General features: G+C 52.7%; 1 protein-coding gene across 21 annotated transcripts in view; it reads right to left on the bottom strand.

The window, feature by feature from the left end:
• Positions 1 to 26,657, bottom strand: part of NRXN2 (neurexin 2) — a 332,982-nt gene that overhangs the window by 17,476 nt on the left and 288,849 nt on the right. For 16 of the 21 annotated variants that reach the window (XM_075939211.2, XM_089781138.1, XM_089781139.1 and 13 more), the window contains 3 exons: positions 24,429 to 24,518; positions 10,335 to 10,657; positions 700 to 778 (listed from right to left, as the gene is read on the bottom strand). In XM_075939211.2, coding sequence (XP_075795326.1) covers positions 700 to 778; positions 10,335 to 10,657; positions 24,429 to 24,518 — 492 coding nt within the window. The remainder of the gene's footprint in view (positions 1 to 699; positions 779 to 10,334; positions 10,658 to 24,428; positions 24,519 to 26,657) is intronic. The other 5 variants (XM_089781141.1, XM_075939215.2, XM_089781142.1 and 2 more) reach the window with 1 other exon arrangement.

Here is a 26,657-nt window from a genome sequence, read left to right as displayed (position 1 = left end):
TAGGGGTGAGAGTGTAGAGCTGGGTTTGTTCATAAGATTGTCTCTTTGTGCAAGTATCCATAGGGGCATGTCTGCATGTGTGCAGCACTGTGTGAGTTCATAAAGCTGTGTCTTTGTGTGAATGTACACAGGTATACAGCTGTGTGAATTTACAGGAATGCGTCTTTGGGTGAGTATATAGGAGTGTGTGAGTGTAGCAATGTGTCAGGTCACCAACAGGAGTTTGTGTGTCAGTGTGTGCGCAGAGGTTTGTGATGTGTGTTTCTGGGAGCATACACGAGATCGTGTAGGTGAGTTGGTACTTTTGGTGCATGAGTGTGACTGCACCTAATTGTATATGTGCCTCAATGCGTGTAGGACTAGGTGCATGTGTGAAAGAATGTCTGTGTTAATGTGTGTAGGTGATGTTTCTGTGTTAGTATGTGCAGGGAGGACAGCATGTTAGGGTCTGTTTGCCAGCGTGTAGGGTACATGTGGGTAAGAGTAACAAGAGGGATTGTGCGCTAGGGTGGGTGTAGAGTATGCATGGGTAGGGGAGCATGTCAGGGTGTGTGGCAGAGTGCTGGGTGTGTGTGTAGGGAGGGACAGTGTGTTGAGTGTGTGTGGCTGTGTGTCAGGGGCACCGTGTGTCAGAGTGTGTCCTGTGTACCCGATAGAAGCCCCCACCCACACATGCCGGCAGCAGAGAGAAGGACCCACCTGTGCTGGGCTCACACTCCTCCAGGTCCTCATCATCACTGGGACACTCAGCTGATGCCACCAACAGGTCATCTGTGTTCTGGGGAGAGAGGAGAGCACAGCTCAGCGAGGTGGCACAGGGCGTGCCCTCCCCGAGTCTGGAACTTGCGCCCCCTGGAGAGGGAGGAGCTCATAGGCCATTCCTCACGCTGTGACCCGCCAGGGCTTTTCATTCCCCACACGTCTCACGTTTGACTCTCTACCACCTATGGTAGGATCTCATGCTTCAAAGTCAGTTCTTTGAGGCCTAGGCATTATGTCAAGTGTAGGTCCATGCAGCCATGGTGAACCCCAGCCCGAGTGCCATAGCTATGCTGCCCTAGCCTCCAATGCAGACACAGCTGGGCAGTGGGTAGAAGGTCTTGGGAAGGTGGTGTGCTACACGACAGCAAAAACCTTTTCTGGCGGGGCAGGCTGCGGGTACGGCGCAGTTAGGCTGGCACATATTGCTACGCTGCCAGTCCCCACGGCGTAGCCTTGGCCTGTCTCCCACCTCCCAGTGCAGTGTAAAGCAAGGGGGAGACCGTGCTGTGTGGTCCCACTGAGTCAGACACTCAGCTTGGCTGGTGAACAGCTGCGGTCACATCCAGGAGCTTTGTGGCTAGACGGGGCTGGGACTCTGGTGTCCTGGCCTGGCTCTGGGAGGGGAAGGGAGCCTAAGTGTTGGGGGCACTGGGAGTCAGGATTTGTAGGTTCTATTTATGTCTCTGCCACTGACCTTAAGTGACCCCCAGCCCGGCTTCCTCTCCCATCCTATGTCTTTGGGACAGTCTGTGTGGGTGCAGCACCCGACACAATGGGGCCCCAGTCTCATCTATGCCAGGCTGCTGAGCCCATCAGTCTGATCTGGGATAGCAGGAACATTAGGCTGCTAGACCCATTTTTCTGAGCTAGGGCAGGAGAATACCGGGCTGGCTCTGTCTGACTCCCAGCTATCCATCTCCCTGTTCCCCATCCAGCGAGGATGCCATGCGGTGAGGGACGGGAGGAACTGCTTCCCAGCAATCAGTATTCCAGAGCTGGCTGCTCGGATCATGCTCAGCGTGTCGGAATTAGCATAACAAAGACTTGGACAGGGACCCCGGGGCAGGGAATCAATCAGAGCCCTGGCACAGCAGCAGGAATGGCAATGTGGAAGCACTGCATACACTCTGCAGATACCCCCTGCAATCACACAGTGAGCCCCTCTCACATGGATCCAGCTGTGTCTAATGCCTCCCCCTTCCTGCAGCCAGCTATGTCTGATCATCCCTTCTCCTGCAGCAGCTATGTCTAATCCCTTCCCCCGCAGCCAGCTGTGTCTAATCCTCACCCAGCAGTCAGCTGTCTGATCATCCCCCCCTCAGCTATTGGGTCTATTTCTCACCCCCATGCCACTGCACTCAGCCAGCTGTGACTGATCCTCCCCCCCCCCCCCCCCCGCAGCCAGCTGTGTCTGATCACCTCTCCCCAGCACACAGCCAGCTGTGACTGATCCCCCCCACCTAGCTGTGACTGATCCCCCACCCACAGCCAGCTGTGTCTGATCTCCCCTCTCCCCCTGCACACAGCCAGCTGTGACTGATTGCCCCCACCCGCAGCCAGCTGTGTCTGATCTCCCCTCCTCACTGCACACAGACTAATCCTTACTCTGCAGTCAGCTGTCTGATCATCCCACTCTTAGTCAACTGGGTGTTCTGTTCCTCACTCCCCTTCCCCCTCACCCACACTGCACACAGCCAGCTGTGCTGTCTGATAGCTCCTCCCCCGCACAGCCAACTGTCCCAACTCCTCCACAGCTGTGTCTAATCGCCTCTTCCCCAGCCAGCTGTCTCTTCCCCCTCCAGCCCTGCAAACAGCCACCTGTGTGTGATCATTTCCCCTCCCCTCACAGAATCCTTGCCTCTTCTGCAGCCAGCTGTTCTGGTCCACCCCCACCCATCTGTATCACTACAATCTTCTTCCTCCATTTAACTTCCAGCTAGGTACCCTCTCTCCTTCCTGCCCTTCAGAAAGGCAGACCCCCCTGTTCTGAATAGCAGGGGTCATCCAGGAGCCCCGATCCCAAAAGCCATTTGCTTGAAGGCAAATCCTGAGAGGATTTTAGGGGGCTGGCACTGGGCTCCTCTTTACAGAGTGTGGCCAGGAAGGGCAGGTGAGATTTGGACACAGAAGGGGTGGGGCATATGCAGGCCTTTGGGGGATTCCTCACCTCAGCTGTTCCTTAACTCTCCCAATCTGGCTTCCCTTGGAGCTAATGGCAGATGCAGCAGTCCCTCTCCTCCCCCCTCCGCCCCCAAGGTCTCTCCTCCACAGCACACTCATGCCTCCAAGGGCTCTCTGCCTCGAGTGCTCTCAATCAGGTCCTCCTGGGGCGAGTGCTCTCAATCAGGTCCTCCAGGGCTCTTGAGCCCTTCCCCGTGGGCCACTGGCCGCTTGAAATAGCGACTGAGGTGGCAAAAGGTGTATGGCAAGTGGCATGGTGATCCAATTCCCCAGCAAAGCAGTGCTGGGCCTGTCTAGTGGGGGGGCCTAGAGAGTTCTGGGCAGTCAGGAGGGGGATGCTCTCCTTTGCAACCAGTCTGCATGAGGCATTGCGCTGCAAGGAGAGGGGTGGGAGGCCAGCAGAAGGTGCTGGCAGGCTGGTGCAAGGCATAGGGTAGGGGCTCAGTGGAGACATTCTGTTGCAGGCAGTGCTGGGGGCTTGGCTGCAGGGCTCACCAGTTCCTTGCACTCAATGCACCTAAAGCTATGAGTGGAGACTACTTTTGTGGTGCTATGCTGCCTCTGGGGAAGGGTCTGCAACTGGTGCCCATGCGGGCCATAGCAAGAGGACTGGGACGTACCAATGAAGAGCAATAGGGGAAGTATGCCCTGCTTCTGCCAGCATGTGTCAGAGACCAATGGAGCAGCCTTGAAAAGCAGCAGCCTCTTTTCATAACAGAGCAGAGTCCTTGCTGGAGGGGGCAGCTGCCATTCTACTAGACCTACAACAGTATGTGCCTCCAGGTGCAACTGGGAATTGAGTCCTGGAGTCCTAACTCCCAGCCCTCTGCTCTAACCACTAGACTCACTGTCCTCAGAACTAGGACAGAACCTCGAGGCATTGACTCCCAGCCTCTGTTTCTCTCTGTGCCTCCAGCTTGTGAGCTCTTTGGGGGCAGAAACCGTCTCTCACTATGGCTGTGTCTACATTGGCATGATTTTGTGTAAATGCAGCCACTTTTGCGCAAAATCTTGCTGCCTGTCTACACTGGCGGGGAATTCTTGCGCAAGAACACTGACGATCTAATGTGTGAAATAGGGTAGGGGCTCAGTGGAGCGCAAGAACTGTAATGCTCCTGCTCAGGAATAAGCCCTCTTGCACAACTGTTCTTGGCTAAAATGGCCATCGGAGCTTTCTTGCGCAAGAGAACGTCTACACCGGCACGGATGCTCTTGCGCAAAGGCACATGCCAGTGTAGATGCTCTCTTGTGCAAATACTTTAACGCAAGAACTTTTGCGTTAAAGTATTTGCGCAAGATCATGCCAATGTAGACGTAGCCTATGTGTCTGGGCAGAGCTGAAATTGGTTGGAGGGGTGTTTGTGCAGTGCCTGGCTGAATAGGTCTCCAATCTCAGGTGGGGGTCTGCGCAATACCTGGCTCAATGGGACCCCACTCTGTGATGGGGTCTGTGTGCTGTCCAGTGCAACATGGATCCTGAATGTCAGGCAGTCTGTGCAGCGTGCGGCATGATAGGAACCATGGCCTTTGTTGGAGGGGTTGTTGCTGTGCCCAGCCATAAGGCAGTGCCTGTGCCTGTCACTACACAGTAACACTGTAGCATTCCCCCCACTGATCTCTAGTCTCAGTGCCAGTAGTGCGGTGTCCAATTCTGGCCCCTTATTACAGCCATAAATCCCTTCCTAGTGCTGTCTCCCTGCAAGATGGAGGAGCAATGGATGCATGTTGTCCAATTGCAAACCAGCACTACAGCCAGTGGTCACTGGAGCACTAAGGGCATCATCCCTCTAGGTCCAGCCTAGAAAGTCCTGATGCCAGGACCCCACACTGAGTATCCCCATCTCTCCAGCCCTGGGAGACTCTCAAACCAGGGATCCCAAATTCTGCTCTGAGCCTCCCTACTCCTAAAGAGGAGGGAGTTGGTGAGCACCCAGGACGGATGAACTCCTGGGGTCTGGGATGGGGACCTGTTCGTACCCTGCTCCTTATAGTGGACTGAGCAAAGGACTCCTGGGTTCTATCCCCAGCTCTTGGAAGGAAATGGTGTCCAGTGAGTTGAGCAGGGGGGCTGGGAGCTAGTTTTCTGGGTTCCGTTCCCTCTGCCCAGCTCACTCTCGTCTGTGGTGGAGCTGAGCCACTAACCCTCCATTGTGCCTCAGGTCCCTCCTCTTTCCCCTGGGGCAGAGAATGCTTGCAGGAGGGGCGCCTGGGTGCCTGAGCACAGAAAAACCCACCGCAAATAGAATCCCCTTCAAACCCACTGTGTTTCATCTCTGAGTCATCCCCTCTCCTGAAACTTACCCCCCAGCCTCTCTCTCAAGGATGGGAAATCAGGCTGGTCTAATTACTGCTATGGTTGCCATGGCAACAGGAAGATGACTTTGTCAGCGATTTTTATTTTTCATACACATGGGCGTGAGGAGGAAGAAAAATCTTGTGGCTGCTGCGGCAGCGGTGGCTGGAGAGAGTGACCCCAGAGGTGAATAACAACACTGCATCCTGATCCAGGCAGCAATGGCGTGGCCTCTTCTTCCTCCTCTGGACCCTTGCCCATCCAGCCATCCTCCGGCTGGCCCTCCCTTCTCCAGGCCCAGGCTCTGCACCCTTACACCTTTCTCCAGACCCTACCCTCCACCCCTGATCACAGGCTTGGCCACACATCCATCCTCACCATCCCCTTCCCACTCCCTCTCCATATTCAGGTCAAGCCCACCCCATCGATCCTTCCCTGCCTCACATCCCTCATCCTCCTCCAGCCCCCTGCCTTAGGCCCTGCCCACCCCGCACTAGGCTCTGCCTATCTCCCCTCCATCTTCCTCCCTCCCCTGCTCATCCGCCTTCATCCTCTTCTCAGCCCCGTGGCCTTTCCTACCCCCCCGCAGCCCATTTCCTCCCCAGTTGTGTGACATTGACGTAAATGCCTCCCCAGAATTTGAGGGTTTTAAATCCAGTTCCCCCATTCTGCTCCAGCCCTTCTGCCTCCACCCTGACTGTTCCATTGTGACTGCAGGGATTGCCCTCATCCCGCCCAAAGGATGCAGTTACCTGCCCTCTGCTGTGCCCTTGCTTGACTTGGGAGTAGTCTCAGGAGATGCCCGCTCAGGGAGCAGGACTACAGGGCTGTGATGTATGGCTACTGTATGCTGGCTTGGCAGGGGGATGGCACTGGCTTACCAAGAGCCGTGGGTATCAAGCTTGTATGTTTTTCTAACAGATGTGCTCTAGTTCACCCAGCAATGAATTTACTGAAGTGTTATACAGGAGACTTTGCAGGTCAGACTAGATGATCACAATGGTCCCTTCTGGCCTTCGACTCTATGAATCAGGCTTTGCAAGATGAACCTTTGTCTGGCTGATTGTTCCAGCTGGTCAGGAACACTCTGATGAAATGTTTCATTGCCAAAAGCACCCATTCGTCAAAACTGAACATGTCCCTGAGGCATGGGAGGCTCTGGCAAATTCCCCAACTTGAGAAAATTTCAGAAACACGCTTCAAAATTGTTGACACTTTTGAAATGAAAAGATTAGGAGGGTTGGCTCAAACGAATTTCCCTTTCAAAATTAACTTAATTCAGACCACAAGCTAAAAAGGAGAAGGAAAACAGATCAAAACCACAGGGTCACAGGGCTGCGAGGGACCCCAGGTCACCAAGTCCAGACTCTGCTATTACAGACATTTCTGGCAGAGAATCAGAAAGATAAGTTCCGTCTTCAAATAGGAGAACCACACACCACCTGCAAGGCTTCTCCCAGACCCTCCTTCCTCTGATGGGCCATTTCCATTTCCTCAACTGGAAGGTTCCCCTCATCTGTGCAAACTATCCACATTTTGACGTTTTGTCTGGGGACAAATGTACATGATCGCTAAAAGATGGAAGCTGTTTCCTGCCCAGCGTGACAGGACAGATTGGTTTGTGTCACTAGTGCAGAGGTGGAGAACATAAGGCCAGATGCAGTCCCTGGCTTGCCTGAATCCAGCCCCCAAGGCTCAGGGTTCCCACCCCAGCATTCCTTCCTTCCCGTGCTGGTGCTCCAGCTCCTCCCCTCCCCTCCCCTCCCCTCCCCCGCACTTGCCCACAGGGCTGGAGCACACAAAATCTACTAGTCTGGGGGCCAGTAGACTCTGGCGTGCGAGGGGAATGCGGGGAGTATCTTTTTCCTCATTCGGGGCCACATCAATGAGGATTTGTGGGTTTTTTGGTTTTTTTTTTTGCTTCTCACCTGTGTGTGGCCTCTGATGGATTTTTCTGTGGGTCAGTGGCCCCTGACCCCAAAAAGGTTCCCCACCCCTGCACTAGTGGGTTGGCCAGCAATTGGGAATGGGAAGAGAACAGTTCCAGTGAGCCACATCTCCCCAAATGCTCCCAGCTTGCTAAGGGACAACATGCCAGGGCTATTTCCATTGAGGGTTCTGGTTCGAGTCTTCCACTTGTCTGGTGTGACTAGAACAGACCTGGGAGAACAAAGGGGGACCAAATCATGCTACAGAGTGTGCATCTGGAGAAGCCACCCCTGCCTAGTTTGTCCTCTGGGGGTGCAGGGGCTGGTAGTGATTTGTATGTGTGGATTCTCTTAAACTGGAACCAGTGTCCCCACAAAAAATTAATCAGGACTAGCTAGTCCACTTTCAGTTCATCCACTCCCTCAATCTGGTTTAGCATTCCTGTGTAGACATGTTCAAGCTAGACAGAAAACATCCTTTGACTCAGACACATGGAGCTTCCTGTTAGCTGCACTCCATTTTGGTTTCCGAATGCTGTGTGGGTGTTGTGAATCTTTGTCCCCAGATTCCCATGGAAGCATCTGAGGAGGAAACTGGTTCATCTGCAGGGGTGCTCCCATGAACGTGGGAGAGCTGCAAAATCCCCCTCCTCCAGGAGAGGTAAAGGATGGGTGAGACCTAGCTCATGACGGAGAGTGACAAAGTAGGAATTTTCTCTAACAGTTTTATGAAGCCTATGCATGCCTCAGTTTCCTCAATATTTTGTATGGCTACCCAATGGGGAAGAGCACACTACTTGCTCTCAAAGCAGGCTCAGAGTCACAGGTCTGAATGTCACCCTCCTTTCTGATTCTGAATGAGTCATTAAAGAGAGACTGGCCAGGAACCAACCCCAAATCAATAGCAAATCCAAGATGAATGATCACCAGGCCCTTAACACCTACAGCAGCCAAGGACCTGGAGGGGGATGGATTTCCCCACTTCTCTGCAGGGAAGCTGAGCCCATATCCCAACTGGAGAATAAAGATCAGGAGGAGGAGCTGTGGGAGAAGTGTGGCTAGTGGAGGAAACTGGCAGCTCCCACCTGGGAGCAGACAGAGGCAGGCAGATAGTCAAAACCTGACCCTGGGGCTCACTACAGCTTGGCCAGGCTCTGGGCTGAGCAGAACGGACTGTGCTTTAACCTTCAGCTCTCCGTGCTAAGCCACGACTACCACTCCATCCAATGTTCCCTCTATTTTTTTTCCATCCATGCATGGAATAAATTTCGTTATGTGCACCCAGGCATGTGAGGATGTGCACAACCAATAGGAACACACGTAGCTGGCTGTGAGCACTGGGCGCTCTGCTAATCAGCTGGGCGGCATTTGACTCTCTGCTGGATGACCACCCAAGTGCTCGGCTTACAGGAAACACCATCCCTAATAAACCATCTGCCCTGGAGATGCTGCTCGAGGGTCACCAGAAATGCCGGCTGAGGGGCATCAGTCCCTGAGGGTGGACGAGGCTCTGCCAGGAGCCCGTCTCAGCTGGACTCGTTGGGCAGAGCTGAGGGGAAACAGGAGGGCTGGACCCCAGAGGGAGAGTCTCCGCATGAGAGGGGAGGCTGTGTGGCCTGTCCTGGAGGAAGTGAGTCTCCAAGGGTATGTCTACACTACCCCGCTAGTTCGAACTAGCGGGGTAATGTAGGCATACCGCACTTGCAAATGAAGCCCGGGATTTGAATTTCCCGGGCTTCATTTGCATAAGCGGGGAGCCGCCATTTTTAAAACCCCGCTCATTCGAACCCCGTGCAGCGCGGCTACACGGGGCACGAACTAGGCAGTTCGAACTAGGCTTCCTAGTTTGAACTACCATTACTCCTCATTCCACGAGGAGTAACGGTAGTTCGAACTAGGGAGCATAGTTCGAACTACCTAGTTCGTGCCCCGTGTAGCCGCGCTGCACGGGGTTCGAACGAGCGGGGATTTAAAAATGGCGGCGCCCCGCTTATGCAAATGAAGCCCGGGAAATTCAAATCCCGGGCTTCATTTGCAAGTGCAGTATGCCTACATTACCCTCCTAGTTCGAACTAGCGGGGTAGTGTAGACATACCCCAAGAGATTGTTCCAAAGCCCAGAGCATAGCCCCGAGTCTGTAGATTCATGGGGGCACTTAGAGGCCAGGTAGGGGGACAGGAATGCAGGGAGCCCTGCAACTGTTTGAGGACAGGAGACTGGACCCCACAGGCTTCCCCTGGCATCTCACTTGTCCCCCTGCCTTTCCTGGGAGATACCAGCTCAAGGGATACAGGCTACAGGGCCTACTTGCGATAGGAGAGCCAGGCTGCAAAGGCTCTAGGCAGCCCCTCCCCAAAACCCAGCATCTTGCATGTCCCTGGCCTTACCAGGGAGGTGCCAGCTATCAGGGAGCCCAAGGGATGGAGATACAGGACTTAGCCAGGACAGAAGAGCTAGCCGTACCCATCCCTCCCTGTATCTTGCCTACCTCCCTAAATCCCCACTCAGCTGCCCTAGTTACCAGACCCCCATACACCTTCCCATCTCTCCTCCCTCAGGTACCAGACTCCTTATCTTTCCAGACCCCCCACCTTCCCCATGCCTGAGTACCAGACCTCCCCTCACCTTCCCATCTCCCCTCGCCAGGCATCAACCCCCCCCTTCCTATCACCCTGCCCCCAGGCACCAGACCCCCCTCACCCTCCTATTTCCCCTCCCCCAGGCACCAGACCCCCCCTCACCTTCCCATCACCCTGCCCCCAGGCACCAGACCCCCCCTCACCTTCCCATCACCCTGTCCCCAGGCACCAGACCCCCCCCCTCCCCTCCTCCCTGCCCACGAGTACCAGACCTCCCCTCACCTTCCCATCTCCCCTCCTCAGGCATCAATCCCCCCCACCTTCCTATCACCCTGTCCCCAGGCACCAGACCCCCCCCTTCCCTCCCCATCTCCCTGCCCACGAGTACCAGACCTCCCCTCACCTTCCCATCTCCCGTCCTCAGGCATCAACCCCCCCCCCCCTCCTATCACCCTGTCCCCAGGCACCAGACTTCCCCTCACCTTCCCATCACCCTGCCCCCAGGCGGCAGACCCCCCCCTCACCTTCCCATCTCCTCTGCCCTGGTTACCAGGACCCCTTCACCTTCCCATCTCCCCTCCCACCACTCACCTGGGTTATGCTGTCACGCATAGTGGGAGAGCGGCCGCGCCGCGTGGTGGTGGTAGCCATGGTGGTGGTGGTTTCCATGATGGTGGTGGACATGTCAGCCAGCAGGGTAGTGGCCGTGGTCTCGGTGGTCATGACGGAGGGCACCTCGCCCACCAACCGCAGGTTCCCCTCCACCCACACGTTGGGGTCACTCTCGGCCGCCAGGGACAGAACTTTGAGCCCGTTGTAGTAGAGCCCCGAGATCTGGCCCTGGAAGGGGCGGCCTTGATCTCGGCCCCCAATCTTGATGGCAGCCTGGCTGTTAAATATTGTCAGCTGTCGACCTGCCAAGATGGGGTGTGGGGAAGGGAGAAAGGGGATGGATGAGTTCCAAGGGGGGATGGAGTCGCAGGGTGGGAGTAGAGGGGAGGGAAGAATAAACAGAGAAAGAAAAATCCTGAGTGAATTGCAGCTCAGGAGAGGCAGAGCTCAGCCAGCCAAGGGACCCTGTGTCAGTCCCCCAGCCACTGCCCTGACTGGGGTCCACAGCAACACCCGCCCCCCCCCTTCGTTCTCACTTTCTCCTTTCACTTCACTCCCTGCCAGCCACTTGGGACTCTGCACTGGCTCCTAATACACCACACATGGCTTTGGTCTGTCACAGCCCTCCAACCACCCATCTCCTTCCATCTCTAGCCCTCAACCCCCTTCCCCCAACCTCTCCCAGCCACACCCCCTTCTTCTATCCCCTCCAGCTCCCTCCCCTCTCATCTGTCCCTCCACTCATAGGCAACAGCTTCTGCTCCAGCTGAGGAATGCTCGGGCCTCACCCCCTGCTCTGCTCAAGGCCCCATCCTCACCCCACTCCACCCCTTCCCTAAAGCCCTTCCACCTCCTCTTGTCCCAGCTTTGCCCTCACCCCATCCCCAATCTACCCCTTCCCCCAAGCCCAGCCCTGCCTATACCTGCCCCTGCTCAGCTTCCTCCTCAACACTCCCAGAGCTTCTTGAACACCACAAGTCAGCCCCTCCAGCCCCTACTCCTCCTCCCCGCCTCTCACTCTCTCTGTCCACCCCCAACCTTCTCTTCCCTTTCTCTGCCCCCAAACCACTCCCTCCATCCCCCACCCTTCCAACCCAACCTTCCACCGCCAGACCAGTCCCCCTACATCCCCTGTCCCTCCATCTGTGCCCACATCCCTCACACCTTTACATGTCCAACATCCCTGAACACTGCTCCATCTATCCCCCCAGCCCTGCATCCTTCCATCTCCTCCATCCCTACCCTGGCTCCACCCATCCATCCCCACACTCACTCCCCTGTCTAGCTACCTTCCCTCCATTCTGCCCCCCTTGGGACCCATTTGGCATTCACAGACCCTGCATGGAACAGAAACAGAGTGAGCCGAGGAGGAGAGAGAGATGTGCAGCACAGAGAGGTACTGGGCATAACACAGGCCTTGGAACTGTTAGGTCCCCTCTGACTGATAATGCGACTCAGGGCCCTTCCCCTCCAGGGGGCACCAGCTCTAATCCAGCCGCAGTGTGGGTGGTGCAGAGGGGTAATGAGTGACTCATGGGGGTAGAGAACAAGACTCAAGGCTTCCCCCCTGTAGGGGTGCTGGCTCTAGTCTGGCCAGCCAACGAGGAAGGAATGTGCAGGGTGAAGGAGCCGTTTTGGGGCAGATGGGGGTATAAGCTGGTTGGCCCAGGGGTGCACATCTTCTGAGCTGTGCAGCCCCTCTCCCATGTCTAGCAGAAGGCTGCAGTGCAGCTGAGGGGGAAGGAGCCAGACTGAGAGGAGGGTGGACATATGAGGAGTAGAGGGCCAGAGAGGGGTATGTGTCTGCGGGGGAGGTCTGTGTGGGGAGGAGCTGGGGAGGGTGTGTGTCTATGGAGGGAGGAGTTGGGGAGGGCTGTGTGGGGAAGGGCGTGTGTCTATGGAGGGAGGGGTTGGGGAGGGCTGTGTGGGGAAGGGCTGGGGAGGGTGTGTGTCTATGGAGGGAGGGGTTGGGGAGGGCTGTGTGGGGAAGGGCTGGGGAGGGTGTGTGTCTATGGAGGGAGGGGTTGGGGAGGGCTGTGTGGGGAAGGGCTGGGGAGGGTGTGTGTCTATGGAGGGAGGGGTTGGGGAGGGCTGTGTGGGAAGGGCTGGGGAGGGTGTGTGTCTATGGAGGGAGGGGTTGGGGAGGGCTGTGTGGGGAAGGGCTGGGGAGGGTGTGTGTCTATGGAGGGAGGGGTTGGGGAGGGCTGTGTGGGAAGGGCTGGGGAGGGTGTGTGTCTATGGAGGGAGGGGTTGGGGAGGGCTGTGTGGGGAAGGGCTGGGGAGGGTGTGTGTCTATGGAGGGAGGGGTTGGGGAGGGCTGTGTGGGGAAGGGCTGGGGAGGGTGTGTGTCTATGGAGGGAGGGGTTGGGGAGGGCTGTGTGGGGAAGGGCTGGGGAGGGTGTGTGTCTATGGAGGGAGGGGTTGGGGAGGGCTGTGTGGGGAAGGGCTGGGGAGGGTGTGTGTCTATGGAGGGAGGGGTTGGGGAGGGCTGTGTGGGAAGGGCTGGGGAGGGTGTGTGTCTATGGAGGGAGGGGTTGGGGAGGGCTGTGTGGGAAGGGCTGGGGAGGGTGTGTGTCTATGGAGGGAGGGGTTGGGGAGGGCTGTGTGGGGAAGGGCTGGGGAGGGTGTGTGTCTATGGAGGGAGGGGTTGGGGAGGGCTGTGTGGGGAAGGGCTGGGGAGGGTGTGTGTCTATGGAGGGAGGGGTTGGGGAGGGCTGTGTGGGGAAGGGCTGGGGAGGGTGTGTGTCTATGGAGGGAGGGGTTGGGGAGGGCTGTGTGGGGAAGGGCTGGGGAGGGTGTGTGTCTATGGAGGGAGGGGTTGGGGAGGGCTGTGTGGGGAAGGGCTGGGGAGGGTGTGTGTCTATGGAGGGAGGGGTTGGGGAGGGCTGTGTGGGGAAGGGCTGGGGAGGGTGTGTGTCTATGGAGGGAGGGGTTGGGGAGGGCTGTGTGGGGAAGGGCTGGGGAGGGTGTGTGTCTATGGAGGGAGGGGTTGGGGAGGGCTGTGTGGGGAAGGGCTGGGGAGGGTGTGTGTCTATGGAGGGAGGGGTTGGGGAGGGCTGTGTGGGGAAGGGCTGGGGAGGGTGTGTGTCTATGGGGGCATGGGTGAACCTAAGGCTGGGGTAACAAGCTCCCAGCTCCACCCTTTCTGCCCAGGGGCACGTGGGAGTCAAACACTCCCCCTGCCCACTACAGGGGATGCCACCCCATGCCCAGTGGGCAGCATTCAGCCCCAGCCTTCCTCAGCCTCCGCGGGAGTGGCAGAGGGGAGGCAGTGCAGGCAGCTCAGGCCCCAGCCTCAGCCTTCCCTGGCCCTGGCAGGAGCACAATGAGGGAGGGCAGGCAGCTCACAGCTCACAGCCTTCCCTGGAGCACAGGGAAGGAGGGCCTCTGGTCCTTGATGGTGTGCACGCCCCTGGCTAGAGAGGGCACATGGCAGGTGGTTCCTCTGGCCCCAGAATGCAGGCAGCACCTGATCCCAGCCACGAAGCGCTGGCAGCACGGCCCCAGCCTCACTGAAGCCCAGTTAACCCCAGAAAACTGGGGGAGGCCCACTGAATGGGGTGGAGGCTAGGGGCGGAGTATGGGTGGGGCTGGGCTGGCAGTGGGGGAAGGCATAGCCTTCCATCTCTTATAACTGCTGCCCATGGCTGGGGAGTTGTCTGTGGGGAAGGTTATGTATCTGTGGGAGGAGGGGATGGGGAATCGTATATCTGGGGGAAGTACAGGGGAGGTTTATGTGGAGAATGGCTGGGGAAGGGGGCATCTATGGGGGCAGGGTTTGCAGAGGTGTGTGGGGAAGGGCTGGCAAAATGTTCCTTGGGAGGGGCAGAGCCCTTGGGGTGCTGAGGTACACAACTGGCTGAAGGGAACAGAGGGACCCCCATTATCAACAGCGGGATCCTGGCCTAGCTGCCCACAGTGCCTGGCACAGGCAGGTGCTCACTGGGATGTGTTGGGGAGTGGGGGATGAGCACCAGCAGCTGATTCAAAGCTGGGGGCCACATGTGGGGACCAAAGCAGTGCCACTGAATCAATCTGCCGTCGAACCTGCCCCTGCCTCCCCTCTCATTAGCCACGTCCCAGCTGCCATCCAGGTGGCACAGAGCAGTTTAGAAAGCAAATCCTGGCCAACTCCCTCCCCCTCGCTGCCACGCTCTCTCCTCGCTCCCTCCCTCCTTCAAAGGCGCCTTTTAAAAAAGAGAAGAGACTGTTAAAGGGACCTTCTGTTGTGAGCAAAACCGACTCCAGATGGCTCCTACTGAACCGTTATCAGCTGGTTAACGCTCTGTCTTTACAACAGCTTCGGCTTTGGATGAATACTCTGGAAATCGGCAGGTTTTTAACCCTCTGAGTTTCAGCTTCTTGGGTTTTTTAGAAAACAGGATTATTTTTGTTTTAATTTTCTTTTGCTTGGGGTTAAGAAATCGGTAGCACAAAACTGCCTGGACTCCTGCCACTCCTCTGTTTTCCCTGCGTTTGGGGGACTTTAGCACATTAATTAGTTTTCACTCTCGTTAGGTGGATTTTTTTTTTGGTTTGTTGCTTATTTAAAGAGATTATTTGTTATGTGATTTATTTGCCACCTGGATTTTTAAGGGCCTACACACGGACGCGTGCACACACCCACAATACTGCCCTGTATCAAATTTGTCTTGGATTCCTTCCCTGCAAGCCTCCCCACCCCATTGCTCTTGTGGGAGGTGTGAGGCCTGGCAAAGTTGTGAGGCTGTGGGTTAACAAACTCCTGCCGCTTGCAAAGAGAGCTTCACCAAACTTGTTATGCTTGTGAGTGCCCACGATTACCAAGCTCATGATGCTTGTGAAAAGGGGAAGCGTCAGCTTATCTGTGAGGCACAAGACCCTTGTGGAGGCAAATGCACATTTATTGGGGCTTAGTTTAAATCCAGCCTACTTGCCAGCAGGAGGAGGGTGTGTGTGTTCGTGTCTCAGGGGAATGAGCAAGCCAGCCTAATGGAGCAGCTGGTGCTACCCCACTGGCTGAAAAGTCTCCAGGGAAGCATTATTCTGAGGCAGACCTACTTGTCTCTCTGCTATCCCCCATCTCCTCCTGTGTTTTATTCCTCAGGGAAGCTGATGCAGACAATCTGTCCAGGATACTTGCTCCTTATCGCGCACAAGCAGTGTCCTTGGGCCCAGCCCCCAATCTCCAAAAGATCAGCAGTGCCGAAAGCCAGGCCTCCAAGGAAGAGGGACAGAAGCTCACTAGTGGGTGTTCTCCCCTCGCACTCCAGGCTGGTGGCAAAGGTTCAAGTAGCAAGCCAGGAAGCTGAACCGCGGCGGATCCCTGCTTGGAATCAGCCCCCATAAGCTGGGGCTTTTCTCCAATTTCTGGGCTCCTGGTTTGAGTGAGGGCTGGGGCAACATGGCTGGTTTTGGACTGCAGAAGCAGAGCCACCCATGGCACAGCCCAGAAATCAGGAGCTGGGAAGTTAGAGCTGTCAGATTCAGTCTCTTAGCTCCACAAAGGGGTGGCCTGGGGAAACTAGGCTGCCCACAAAGACGTCTCCCCATAAACCGACAGGCATAGGGCATGTAGCACTGCTGGGGAAAGGGCAGGTCTCTCCTCAATGCCTTTCTTTCCAGCAAAGCCCATCCCAGGGTTTGCACTTCCAGGCTGGGCCCTGGTTAGTGTGGCAAGTTGAAAGACCAGGTCTACCTTGAGGGCAGCAGGCACCAGGCTGGGACAGGGTTGGGAATGGCTTGGTGCTGAAAGGGTGGGAGAAGCTGTTGGCTAGGGGTGTGTGTTGGGAGAGATGGGTCCAGCCAGATGCATTGCCTGGTGAATAATAGATAAACCGAGAGTGTGTGTGTATGGGGCATGCATGAATCTGTGGGGGATGGATGTGAGGACAGATGGAAGTAAGAGTGAGAGTAGGGATGGTTTCGTGTATGGGGCTATGAATGGGGAAGGGTGGGAGGGTGCGTATGGAGATGGATGGAAAGGTGTACATGTACGGGGATGGAAGAAATGTAGGTACGTGAAAACAGATGGAAGGGTGTGCGTGCGGAGGGAAGGAAGGATGTGTAGGGGGACCGATGGATGGAGGGGTGCATGGGGTGATGCATGGATGGATGGGAAGGTGTGTATGGGAATGGATGGAAGGGTGGAGAAGGAAAGAACGAAAGAAGGAAGAATGTGGAAACAGATGGAAGACGGTGTGTGTGGATGGACAGGTGTGGGAGGAACGGATGGAAGTGTGGATGTAGGGATGGAAGGGACGACGTGTATGCAGACAAATGGATGGATGGATGTCTGTGAGTATGGATGTGTATGTAAATATGGGTATGTCTACACTACCACCCTAGTTCGAACTAGGGTGGGTAATGTAGTCATACGAACTTGCAAATGAAGCCCAGGATTTGAATTTCCCGGGCTTCATTTGCATGTTGCCGGGCGCCGCCATTTTAAAATGTCCGCTAGTGCGGACTCCGTGCCCGTGGCTACACGCGGCACGAACTAGATAGTTTGGAATAGGAAGCCTATTCCAAACTATCTAGATCATGCCGTGTGTAGCCGCGGGCACGGAGTCTGCACTAGCGGACATTTAAAAATGGCAGCGCCCGGCAACATGCAAATGAAGCCCGGGAAATTCAAATCCCGGGCTTCATTTGCAAGTTCGTATGAGTACATTAACCACCTTAGTTCAAACTAGAGTGGTAGTGTAGACATACCCTGCGTGTGGGGGATGGATGGAAGGTGATATGTGAAGAAGCAAGGAAATAAGGTGTGTGAGGATGGATGGATGGAAGTGTGGGGGTGATGGGTAGAAGGATGTGTGGGGGTGAATGGAAGGAAGAGGGTGTGTGAAGATGCAAGGAAGGGGGTATGTTGGGATGGGTGGATAGAAGGGGTGTTTGGGGACAGATGGACAGGAGGTGTGGGGACGGAAGGAAGGAAGGTGTGTGAGGGGATGGAAGGGAGTGTAAATGGTTCTTTAGGAAGGGATTGTGGGGGTGAATGGAAGGAAGAGGGTATGTGGGATGAACAGGAGGAAGGGGTGTGTGAGATTGGCTGGGTGCATGTGGGGAAGAATGGAAGGAAGGGGGTGTGCGGGGATGTATGGATGGAAGGGGTGCTGGGGTACTGAAGAAAGGAAGGGAGTGTCTGGATGGAAGGAAACAGGTGTGATGGGGATGGATGGGTTTGTGGGGCCAGAAAGAAGGAAAGGTGTGTGGGGGGATGGATGAAAGGGTGTGTGGAGAGACAGATGCAAATATGTGTGGGAATGGCTTTTAGGAAGGGGTGTATGGGGTTGAAGGAAGGAAGGGGTGTGTGGGGATGAATAGAAGGAAGGAGAATGTGTGGAGATGGATGGAATGTGTGTGTGTGGACAGTTGGATGTGTTCAGGGAAGGATAGATGGAAGAGGATATGGGGGGATGGAAGGAAGGAAGAGGAAGTATGTGGATGGAAAGAGAGATGGAAGAGGTGGGGGGGATGGGAGGTAGTGGGTGTGGGGATAAGATGGATGGAAGGGAGGATGGTGGGACATAAAGAAGGAAGGGGATGTGTGGGGACGGATGGATGGAAGGGGGTGGGTGGAGACAGACAGCTGGAAATAGGTAAGTTCACCATTGAGGTTGTTGTGCACATGGCAGGAGAAGTTGCCAGCACCCCTTCACCCTAGCAGGGGAAACTCAAAGCTGGCGGCTTCCCCTCCCCACCTCGATGCTCTGCACTGAATTTGCACAGAAGCAGCCTCCCATTGACAACGCTTGTGTTGATCTAGGATGAGAAGGGTCTCGTCTAGATCTCAAGTCTAGACTGTTTGGAACATTTGGGGGGGCGAAAGGGGGATGAGATTTGGTGCCAAGTCCGTTTGGCACTTTTGGTCGGTGCTAAGGATGTTAAGAAGCAGGAAACTGACTAATTGTGTAGGAGATACAATTTGTATCAACTACACGATTAGCTGATATGGGGAGGTGCTCTGTCCTGGCTCGCCCCAGGTCCAGGAGCTACCCTGCAGCAGCTCTGCAGTTTAATGTAGTAGGAGCTGGGTGTGCAGGCAGCCCAGCTCTTACTACATTCAACTGCAGAGCTGCATTGGGGGTAGGTCTTAGTCCAGCAGCCCCTGACCGCAGGGGGTCCCAGATCCTTGATGGGAGCCCCTGCAGACCAGGGCTGCTGCCACGAAGACGCCCCTGTCTGTGGTGACCAGGGCTGGTCACAAACAGAGGCTGCTCCAGCACTGCTTGCAGTGAGTCTGGGTCTGGGTCTACCGCAGGCAGAGGCTGCTTCGTGGCAGCCTCCCTTGCCTCTCCACCCTGGCACCACAGAGACGGTGCTAGGGGAACTGGCTTTTTAGTCAGCCACCCCCAGTACTGGCTCCTGCTTCCCTGCCACCTTGCAGAGGCAGCACGGGGGAGGGAAAGTGAGTAGTCGAGCAGTTGACTCAACTACCCGATAAGCCTAGGCCAGTGTTTCTCAACCAGTAGTACGAGTACCCTTAGTACTCAAGAGATGTCCGAGGGGTACGTCAACACAACTCAAATTCGGAGAAAACTGATCTTTTGTTTTAAGTCTTACAGCATTTTATTATTTTTGTACTTTTTACACCCAAAAATTTCATCCCCCACTCGGCTATGATTAAGATGTTTAAACAAATGTGTTGCAAAGGTAGAAAAAAAAGTTGTGTATCTGAAAACTGTAGGTACTGGGGGTACTTATACTTTTTCTTTGAAAAAGGGGCACTATATAAAAAAAGGTTGAGAAACACTGGCCTAGGCTCCTCAACTAGTCACTTACATCCCTAGTTGGTGCTGCCCATGACCGCAACTGTATAAATGGAAGCATACTATTTTTAACAGCGTGAGTAGCTGGGAGGGAAGGAGGCACATCCCCTCTCCAAATGAAGGCTGTTCAACTGTTTTAACAGGCTTGGCTCTTCCCAAGGGGTCAGCAGCTTAGAACCCGTTATGAGAGTGCCCCGAAAGGGCGATGCCTGTACATAAGCAGCTAGGTAATGTGCAGGTAAGTGTCACTCAAGAACCCACTGCAGTGCTCCTCAAGGGACTGAAAGTCGGCTGTTAGAAGGAGGCGGGTCACTGCTTTGATGTGGCCGAGTGGGGGCCCACTCAAGGGCTGTGTGTATGCTCATACAAATGCCAAGCTCCACTTCAGAATTTTCAAGTGTTTTACATTTACAGATGAGGAAACTGAGGCACAGAAAGGCAGACTTGCCCAAAGGTGCCCTGCAGCAGAATCAAGAAGAGAACCCAGGTGTCCCCAGAACAAGGTCTGCACTCTCCACTGGGCCACAGCTGGAGCCCAAGAGGACGTGTCCTTAATGGGAGGTCTAGCTGCTCTGGGCTTCATGCCTCATCTGATAGCTGGCAGATAAGGAGCTAAGCAGCAGGCTGGGAAGGCACAGAATGCTTGTGAGCTCAGTGATTTTGGGGGGGAATCCGTGTGTTAGTTTAACCCTGCTGGACGTGGCACAACTGAGGGCACAGTATTTCAAAAGAGCAGGATATTCCATCCCGCAAAACAAGTGAGATTTTGACTATTTTTCTATCCCTTGGCAGACCGAAAAGCCCAGTTTCCCAACTTTCCTCCAGATGAAATACCCTCCAAGTTGCTTACAATGGCACCGGACTAGTAGGCTGACGAAATGGCATTTCATAACCATCTTCTGAGCAGCTCCAGGGGGCAGGTGATCAGCCCAGATCCAGATGAGATTTTCCACAGTGCCGTTGCTCTTGTTGTCCTGAGGGGGCATGTGGCCAGTGTGCCAAATCTAGAGCAAGCTCCTTCCCTCATGCCCGCTGTCACTTGAAGCAAACCCAGGAGTCTGCCAGTCCCACCTGCCTGACCTGGCCGCTTCCCCAGCACAGCCCATTAGAGCTTTAACCCTTTGAGCACTGGTGCTGAGTCTTACCAGTAGGCAGGACAGTGTGAAAGCATGGCAGATGACTACCTCCTTCATGGCTACTCCTCACTAGCCACTGAGTGCCAGCCAGGGTCTCAAATGTTGGGAGCCTGACTCCAGGGGCCTCTCCAAGAAACCTCAAAGCCCACTAAGGAGCCGGGAGAAACTGGACTCCTCTATTTTAGGGTGTAAAGGGGATCTGAGCTTTGGAAGAATCCTGCTTTGATTTGTGGGTGCCAGTCACTTGGAATCCCAGCCTTGGGATGGCTGGGAAGCTATCGCCTGCTTCCATGTCAAGTATGTTCAGTGCTTAAAGAGCCCATGATGCGTCCTGCAGTGGGGACCGTCTACAAGGAGGCACTCCAACTCCTGCGACAGCTTTTGAACCTAGGGGCCCTTGTGTTTGTAAGATGGTCGTTTCAAATTCACCCTGTCCCCAGCACATGTGCTGCCCCCAAGGGCAAAATCAATTACACTTAGTCATCAAAGGGCTAAAGAGACTGTGGTTCAGAGTCCCTCCTGACATAGCTTTCAGCTGTGCTGTTTTCAGCAGAGGGGATTGAGCCATTCAATTCTCATTCATTTAGAGGGGATGCCTTGACACCCTTGGGCATCTTTGCAATGCTCAGCACTGGTGTTAAAAATAAACTGTAACTTAAAAAAAAGCCCTTGCTGGAGTATTTCTGGGATAATTATTATTTTTGAAGGATTCCACTGAAAACATTGGGCTCAATTAGTCTTTCACTTACACTAGTTTAAAACAGGATTAGATCTCAGCAGTGACACCTCTTGAGATATTACCATGATATCTGGCGTTTCTCCTGAAAGCCCCAGCTCCAGGAATCATGGGATTAGTTGAGAATTTCATATTCTTAAAAAAATAGTTTGATCTCTTCTTATTTTATTTCTTTATTACTTAGTTTTCCTCCACAGATCTCAAAGCATTTTACAACAGAGAGTCTTATCCCTACTTTACAGAAGGGAAAACTGAAGCACGGCAGGCCAGTAGCAGAGCTAGGAATAGAACCCAGACATCCTGAGTCCTAATCCAGTAGGATGGATTGCTTGGCTGCATGAAAAAAAAAATCTAAAAGAGCTGCAAAGTGTGAGTTCTACAGGCTCAAAACACAGAAGGCGAACAAACAAAAATCCCAAATTTCTCATTTAAAACAATGATGGTTTCAAAGCCAATATCATTATTTCTGAACCCTCCAAACTGTCAATACTGTATTTTAGCACCACAACATGCAGCCAGATTTTGAAAAGAAGTGAGTATACTGGGCTTAGATTGGGAGCTGTCTGAGACAGGGACAGTCTCTTGGTTATATGTTTGTACACTGCCTTGTACAATGTGACATCCTGGTCCATGACTGGGGGCTCTTAGGAGCCACAGCAGTACAAATAATTCATAGATTTATGGATTTCTAGGCCAGAAGGGACCATTAGATCATCTCTGCTGTCTTGTCTAACACAGGCCAGAGAATGTTGTTGAGTTAACCCTGCAAAGTTTCCAATCACTTGTGTTTGACTAAAGTATCTTCCAGAGAGGCAACCAGCTTAGTGTGGAGATGGAGACTCTACCTCTGCCCTGGTGGGTTTGTTCCAATGCTTAATATCCTTCTCTGGGAAAAATGTGCTGCTTGTTTCTCAATGGAATGTGTCTGGCTTTAATTTCCAGTCACTGGTTCTGCCTCTTTCCAAGAGCTCTTTAGTACCCAGGATTTGTTCCCAGTGAACCATAACTAAGTCACCTCTTCCTCTTCTTTTGGATAAGCTAAACAGTCGTAACATCTCTCACTATCCAGCATTTTTTTCCTCAGGCCACATGTAACTTTTGCTGCTTTTCTCTGTACCCTCTTTGCTTTTTCCAACATCTTTTGTCTATGGAGAGCACCAGAGCTGGACATAGGATTTCTGATGATTGCAAATGAAGTCACTGGTAGTAAGTGAGAGGAAAATTGAGCCCAAGATAATAAAAGACAACCTAGTGAGCTGACCCTGTTGCTCTTTCTTCATGCAAATGTTGCAGCCTGGGGCTAGCCCTGAAGGTGAAAATGAATAAAAACAATAGTGAAACTAACTAGAAATCCAGGCTTGAAACTGACCAGTCTCTTTTCCTAGATTGAAGTGCCAAGTACAAAATAAAGTTAACCATAGGACATCAATGATGAAATCAGATATAATAAACATATCTCCTCCCCCATCCCCGCAAGATTTAAGAATGCTCTACAAAAATGGAAAATGTAATCTTTCTTTAGATGACAGTATCCATTTAAGCACAGATCTGATGAACCTCCTCTTGCTTATTTCTTTTTAAAAACAACCCATCCCAAACACTTTTAAATTAATACAGTGTGGTTTAGTCCTAAAGGGTGAAATTCACCCTTGCTAATGAATCACTTAAATCCAACTGAGTGGAGCAGATGTCTTGTGCTGGATTTCTGCACCAAGGTGAATGTCGCCCACAAAACAGCTCTACTTGGCAGAAGTTTCCATTCTACTTGGACGGGTATCTCAGCTGGTGTAAACTGCCATAGCTCCATTTACATCTGCTGAGGATCAGAGTTTAAAATTGAAAAAGTTCTTAAAAACTTAACAAGTCCTAGACTCCCAGATCTCTTGTGGTGGGATGTTCATCTCATTGATTGTGATTGTGAGCGTGTGCGTGTGCGTGTGTGTGGATAAGGTAAGAGAAAGTTTAAAATCAGTTTAAAATTCCAAATATAATCCAGATGAAAAAATTTAGCATCCGAAGTGGAAAATCAACACATAAAAAGCCCATACTACTCAAAGGGTTAAATCTTGTTTTGCTATTTTTTTTGGTTCATCCAGGTACATATAGATATATAAATCTCTTGGTTTTTGTTTTAAATAAATTAAACTTGTTAAAGTCCCTTTAACTGATTTGTTTTGGTTGTTGGTTGTTTAAACAATCAAGTTACAGACATTAAAAGATACATTTAGATGCTTATCCCAGTTAGAAAAACGTGCTAAGAATTGGTTATTAAAAGACATTTTGAATTTATAGGTTTAAAATACATTACAAGACTGGTTTAGCGTTTGGTTTGTGTTAAAATCATATTATTAGCTGGTTAAAAGAAGATTTAAAATTACTTTTTTGTTTTGCTTTTTCCCCAACTGAGTTTAAGCATTAAAGGTACAGAGCTCAGCCCAGAGGTAGAACAGGGCCCCATGCTATGAAAAGTCGAGTCAGTTACAAAGCTGGTGAAAAGAACCTGGAATTCTAGGATTTGAATTACAGGGTGAAGTGTTGGCTCCATTATAGTCAACAGTTAAATGCCCTTCACTGTCTCAACTTGGCAAGACTGGTGGCATGGTTTAGGGGTAGGGCCCAGGAGTAGAACTTAGGACTTCTGGGTTCTATTCTGGGCTCTGTGGCTGAGGTCTCTGTGCCTCTCATTCCTCTTGGCCTTTTTTGACTATAAACTCTCTGTGAGGGGAATCATGTGTCCTGCAGTGCCTGGCACTGCTCTCAGTCAGGTTCCCTGGGAGCCAGTGAAAAATAACTCACAATCAAATCTGTCATTCTGACCTCTGCAGTGGAGGTGGGAGAACCTCCCTGTATCGTGCCTTCACCATTCTGTGGGAGAAATAGCAAACCCTCTCTGTCACTTGTACTGCCCCCCCCCCCCTTGTCTCTCTGAGTCACTGGCTCCATCTGTTTGCTGATCTGCAGTATTTAGTCTTCTGCAACTCACAAGTGCCTGGAATCCTAAAGAGTTAGGGTTGCTTAAAATAATTAGTAGCAATGAGTCCCACAGGCTAATTCCACCGACTTCCTCCAAGGGCCACAAGTCCCAGGTGCTAACCCTGATAACCTCTGTAGGAGCTCAGAGTCCCAGAGGCTAACCCCAGTCTCCCTTCATTTATAGGACACTAATACTGTTACATAAGTCTGTAACCCAAACCTAGGACATCTAGAGCTGGGGGACGGATGGGCTGCATCTGTCAGAACCAACCGAGCCATATAAAGTTCTCGGCGACCATTGAAATCATGCATCCACCTTTTGCCATTCAAATCCCACCACAAATGTTTAAATGAGCTCTCCAGACAAGATGCTTTCTAAAGAGGAGGTGAGGGAGAATGTTGGGACAGCAGTGGGAGAGCTCTGCACCTTTAAATCTTTTTTATTAATTAACCGCAATTAATTATCGTTAATTACCTTTGTCGAGTAGCCACTCATCTACTACTCGACCGAGCCGATACGGAATTCTCTGCCTAGCAATCGCCAGCCGCTCATTATCACTGTTCCCTTTAAAGAGTTTAGAGAAGAGATTTGCAGACGGTTAAAATAAAAAAAATAAAAAGATAAAATCAAATAAGAGAGAGAGAGACATATCACACCATCTGGAAGGTCAAAGGTCAGAGGTTAGCATGTTTAGAGAGGTCAAATAATGGTTAAGCGTTGGATCAAAATTAGCTGGCTTGGGGGCTGTTTGGTTGATGGTTTAGTCGATTTAGGCAGCACAGAGAGCTATTTACACAGTTTAGTAGAGTTTAGGTGTTAGGTGCGCGGCTGGATGTTAAGCGGATTTATGCAGCATTTAGGAGGAGAAAGCTCCAGTGCAGTTTGGGGTTTAAAACTGACTTTTATCAACCTTTAGACCCTACCAAATAAAATAAAATCCTGAAAACACAGTGACACATGGCCCTTTTGCCACCTCGGATAGAAGACAGGTTTTCTGTGCACCAGTTTCTCGTTCTAGTTTTCTTTGCCAAGCTTCTCTGCCCAACTCCCCCCGCACCCTTCCCCATTGCATAAGGCACACAAACAAGGTCTCATTCATCCCCCACCCCCATCCCATTTCACATTTGTCTCTGAAAATCCAGATTGGCAGTATCAAAAATGTCCCCAAAAGGCATTAAAACCTGGGCAAGCCTTCCCGTTTTGTTACAGCGAAGAAGAGGGGGATCTCTCTCTCACACCTGCATTACCAAGGAGGGTGTAGATGCTACTAGAGTGCAAGCTCAGTGTTTGTACAGTGCCCAGAACAACAGGGCCCCTGACCTCACCAAACCTTTGACTGGAATAGAAATGATCCTTGTGTTTTTTCCTTTACACTTCACACAAATGAGCTGGTTAGCTAATTTCCAAGTGACAGGGTTCTGGAATTGGCATCACACACAAACCACAGGTTAGGAGGAAAGGAAGCTGCTGTGTTACTGCAATAGTTGAGGCCAAGGGACAGAAGAGTTCAGCCTTGGGTAACACATCTGCCTTTTTCTAATCATTGGGATTCCCTGTTGGGTTGCAATGGGGGGCTCGTGCAAGTGCTTAGCACAGTGGGAGCACCAATCTCAGTCGGGGTCTCTAGGTACTACTGGAATGCAATCAAATAATTGTACAGGCGGGGAAACCAAAGCACAGAGTGATTATGGGGCAGATTTTCAAAAGTCAGTGTAAGCCACTGGCCTGGGTCTGATGTGCAGAGACAGTGAACTTGTTACAGCCCAGCTAGGGAGCTTTGGGTAGGTCTACACAGCAGCGTTATTTGAGAATAACTGATGTTATTCCAAAATAACACTGTGCGCATCTATACTACAAGCCTTTATGTCGACATCATGTGGAGCTGAAGGACTTCTTACTCCGACTCATGGTAACCCTCATTTCACAAGAAGTAAGGGAAGTCCAAGCAAGAGTGTTCTCCCTTTGACTCCTTGCTGTGTAGTTAACGCCAAAAGCCGAATTAAGCTATTTTGACTTAAGCTGTGCAATTGACGTAGCTGAAGTTGCATCGCTTTATTCGACTTTAGCCCTGCTGTGTAGATGTACTCTTTGGGTTTTTAGCTCAATCTGTACAGACTTTAGCTGATTTGATCTCTGGTGTCAGCATTGAGCAAGCCTCAGCACTCCAAAGAACTTGGCATGCTGGAAGCTGGTCGCTTGGGGAAATCAGGCCATTCAGCATCACAGCAGAAGCAGCTGTGAAACCTGGCCCCTACTGTGCATGACAAGTGAGGGCCTAGTGATTTGCCCCAGATCACAGAGTGTGTCTGTGGCAGAGGCTGGAATGGAGTCCTGGGCTCTCTGGAGAATCAGGTCATGTATGACTTGCTCAAGATCACACTGGAGAGCGGTGGTAGAATGGAACCCAGATGTCCTGAGCCCCAGGACCAAACCCTCAGAGACACCTTTCTTGGTGCTGGTGGAATGGCAGAAATGCTTGGGCTGTTCCTCTATGTCTGCGGGAGGGTAACAGTTTGCAAAGGAGGAGAGGCAGCATGAGCTGGGCAGTGAATTAGCTGGCAGAGGCATGGAGGTCACAGTGACGTCTCCCCTCCGTGTCTGAGCACAGAGGTGAACAACTGCTGCTGGGTGGCATGGGAATGGGTTGGAGAGCCCAGCTGGGTTGTTGTGCACTGGCTGTACTGGATGGGCAGGCTGCGGTGG

The sequence above is a fragment of the Pelodiscus sinensis genome, chromosome 11 (assembly GCF_052426305.1).
Source record: "Pelodiscus sinensis isolate ZL-2025 chromosome 11, ASM5242630v1, whole genome shotgun sequence".
Classification (NCBI taxonomy): domain Eukaryota; kingdom Metazoa; phylum Chordata; order Testudines; family Trionychidae; genus Pelodiscus; species Pelodiscus sinensis.
Note: the sequence above shows the minus strand (reverse complement) of the source record. Positions and strands in the feature narration are given on the sequence as shown.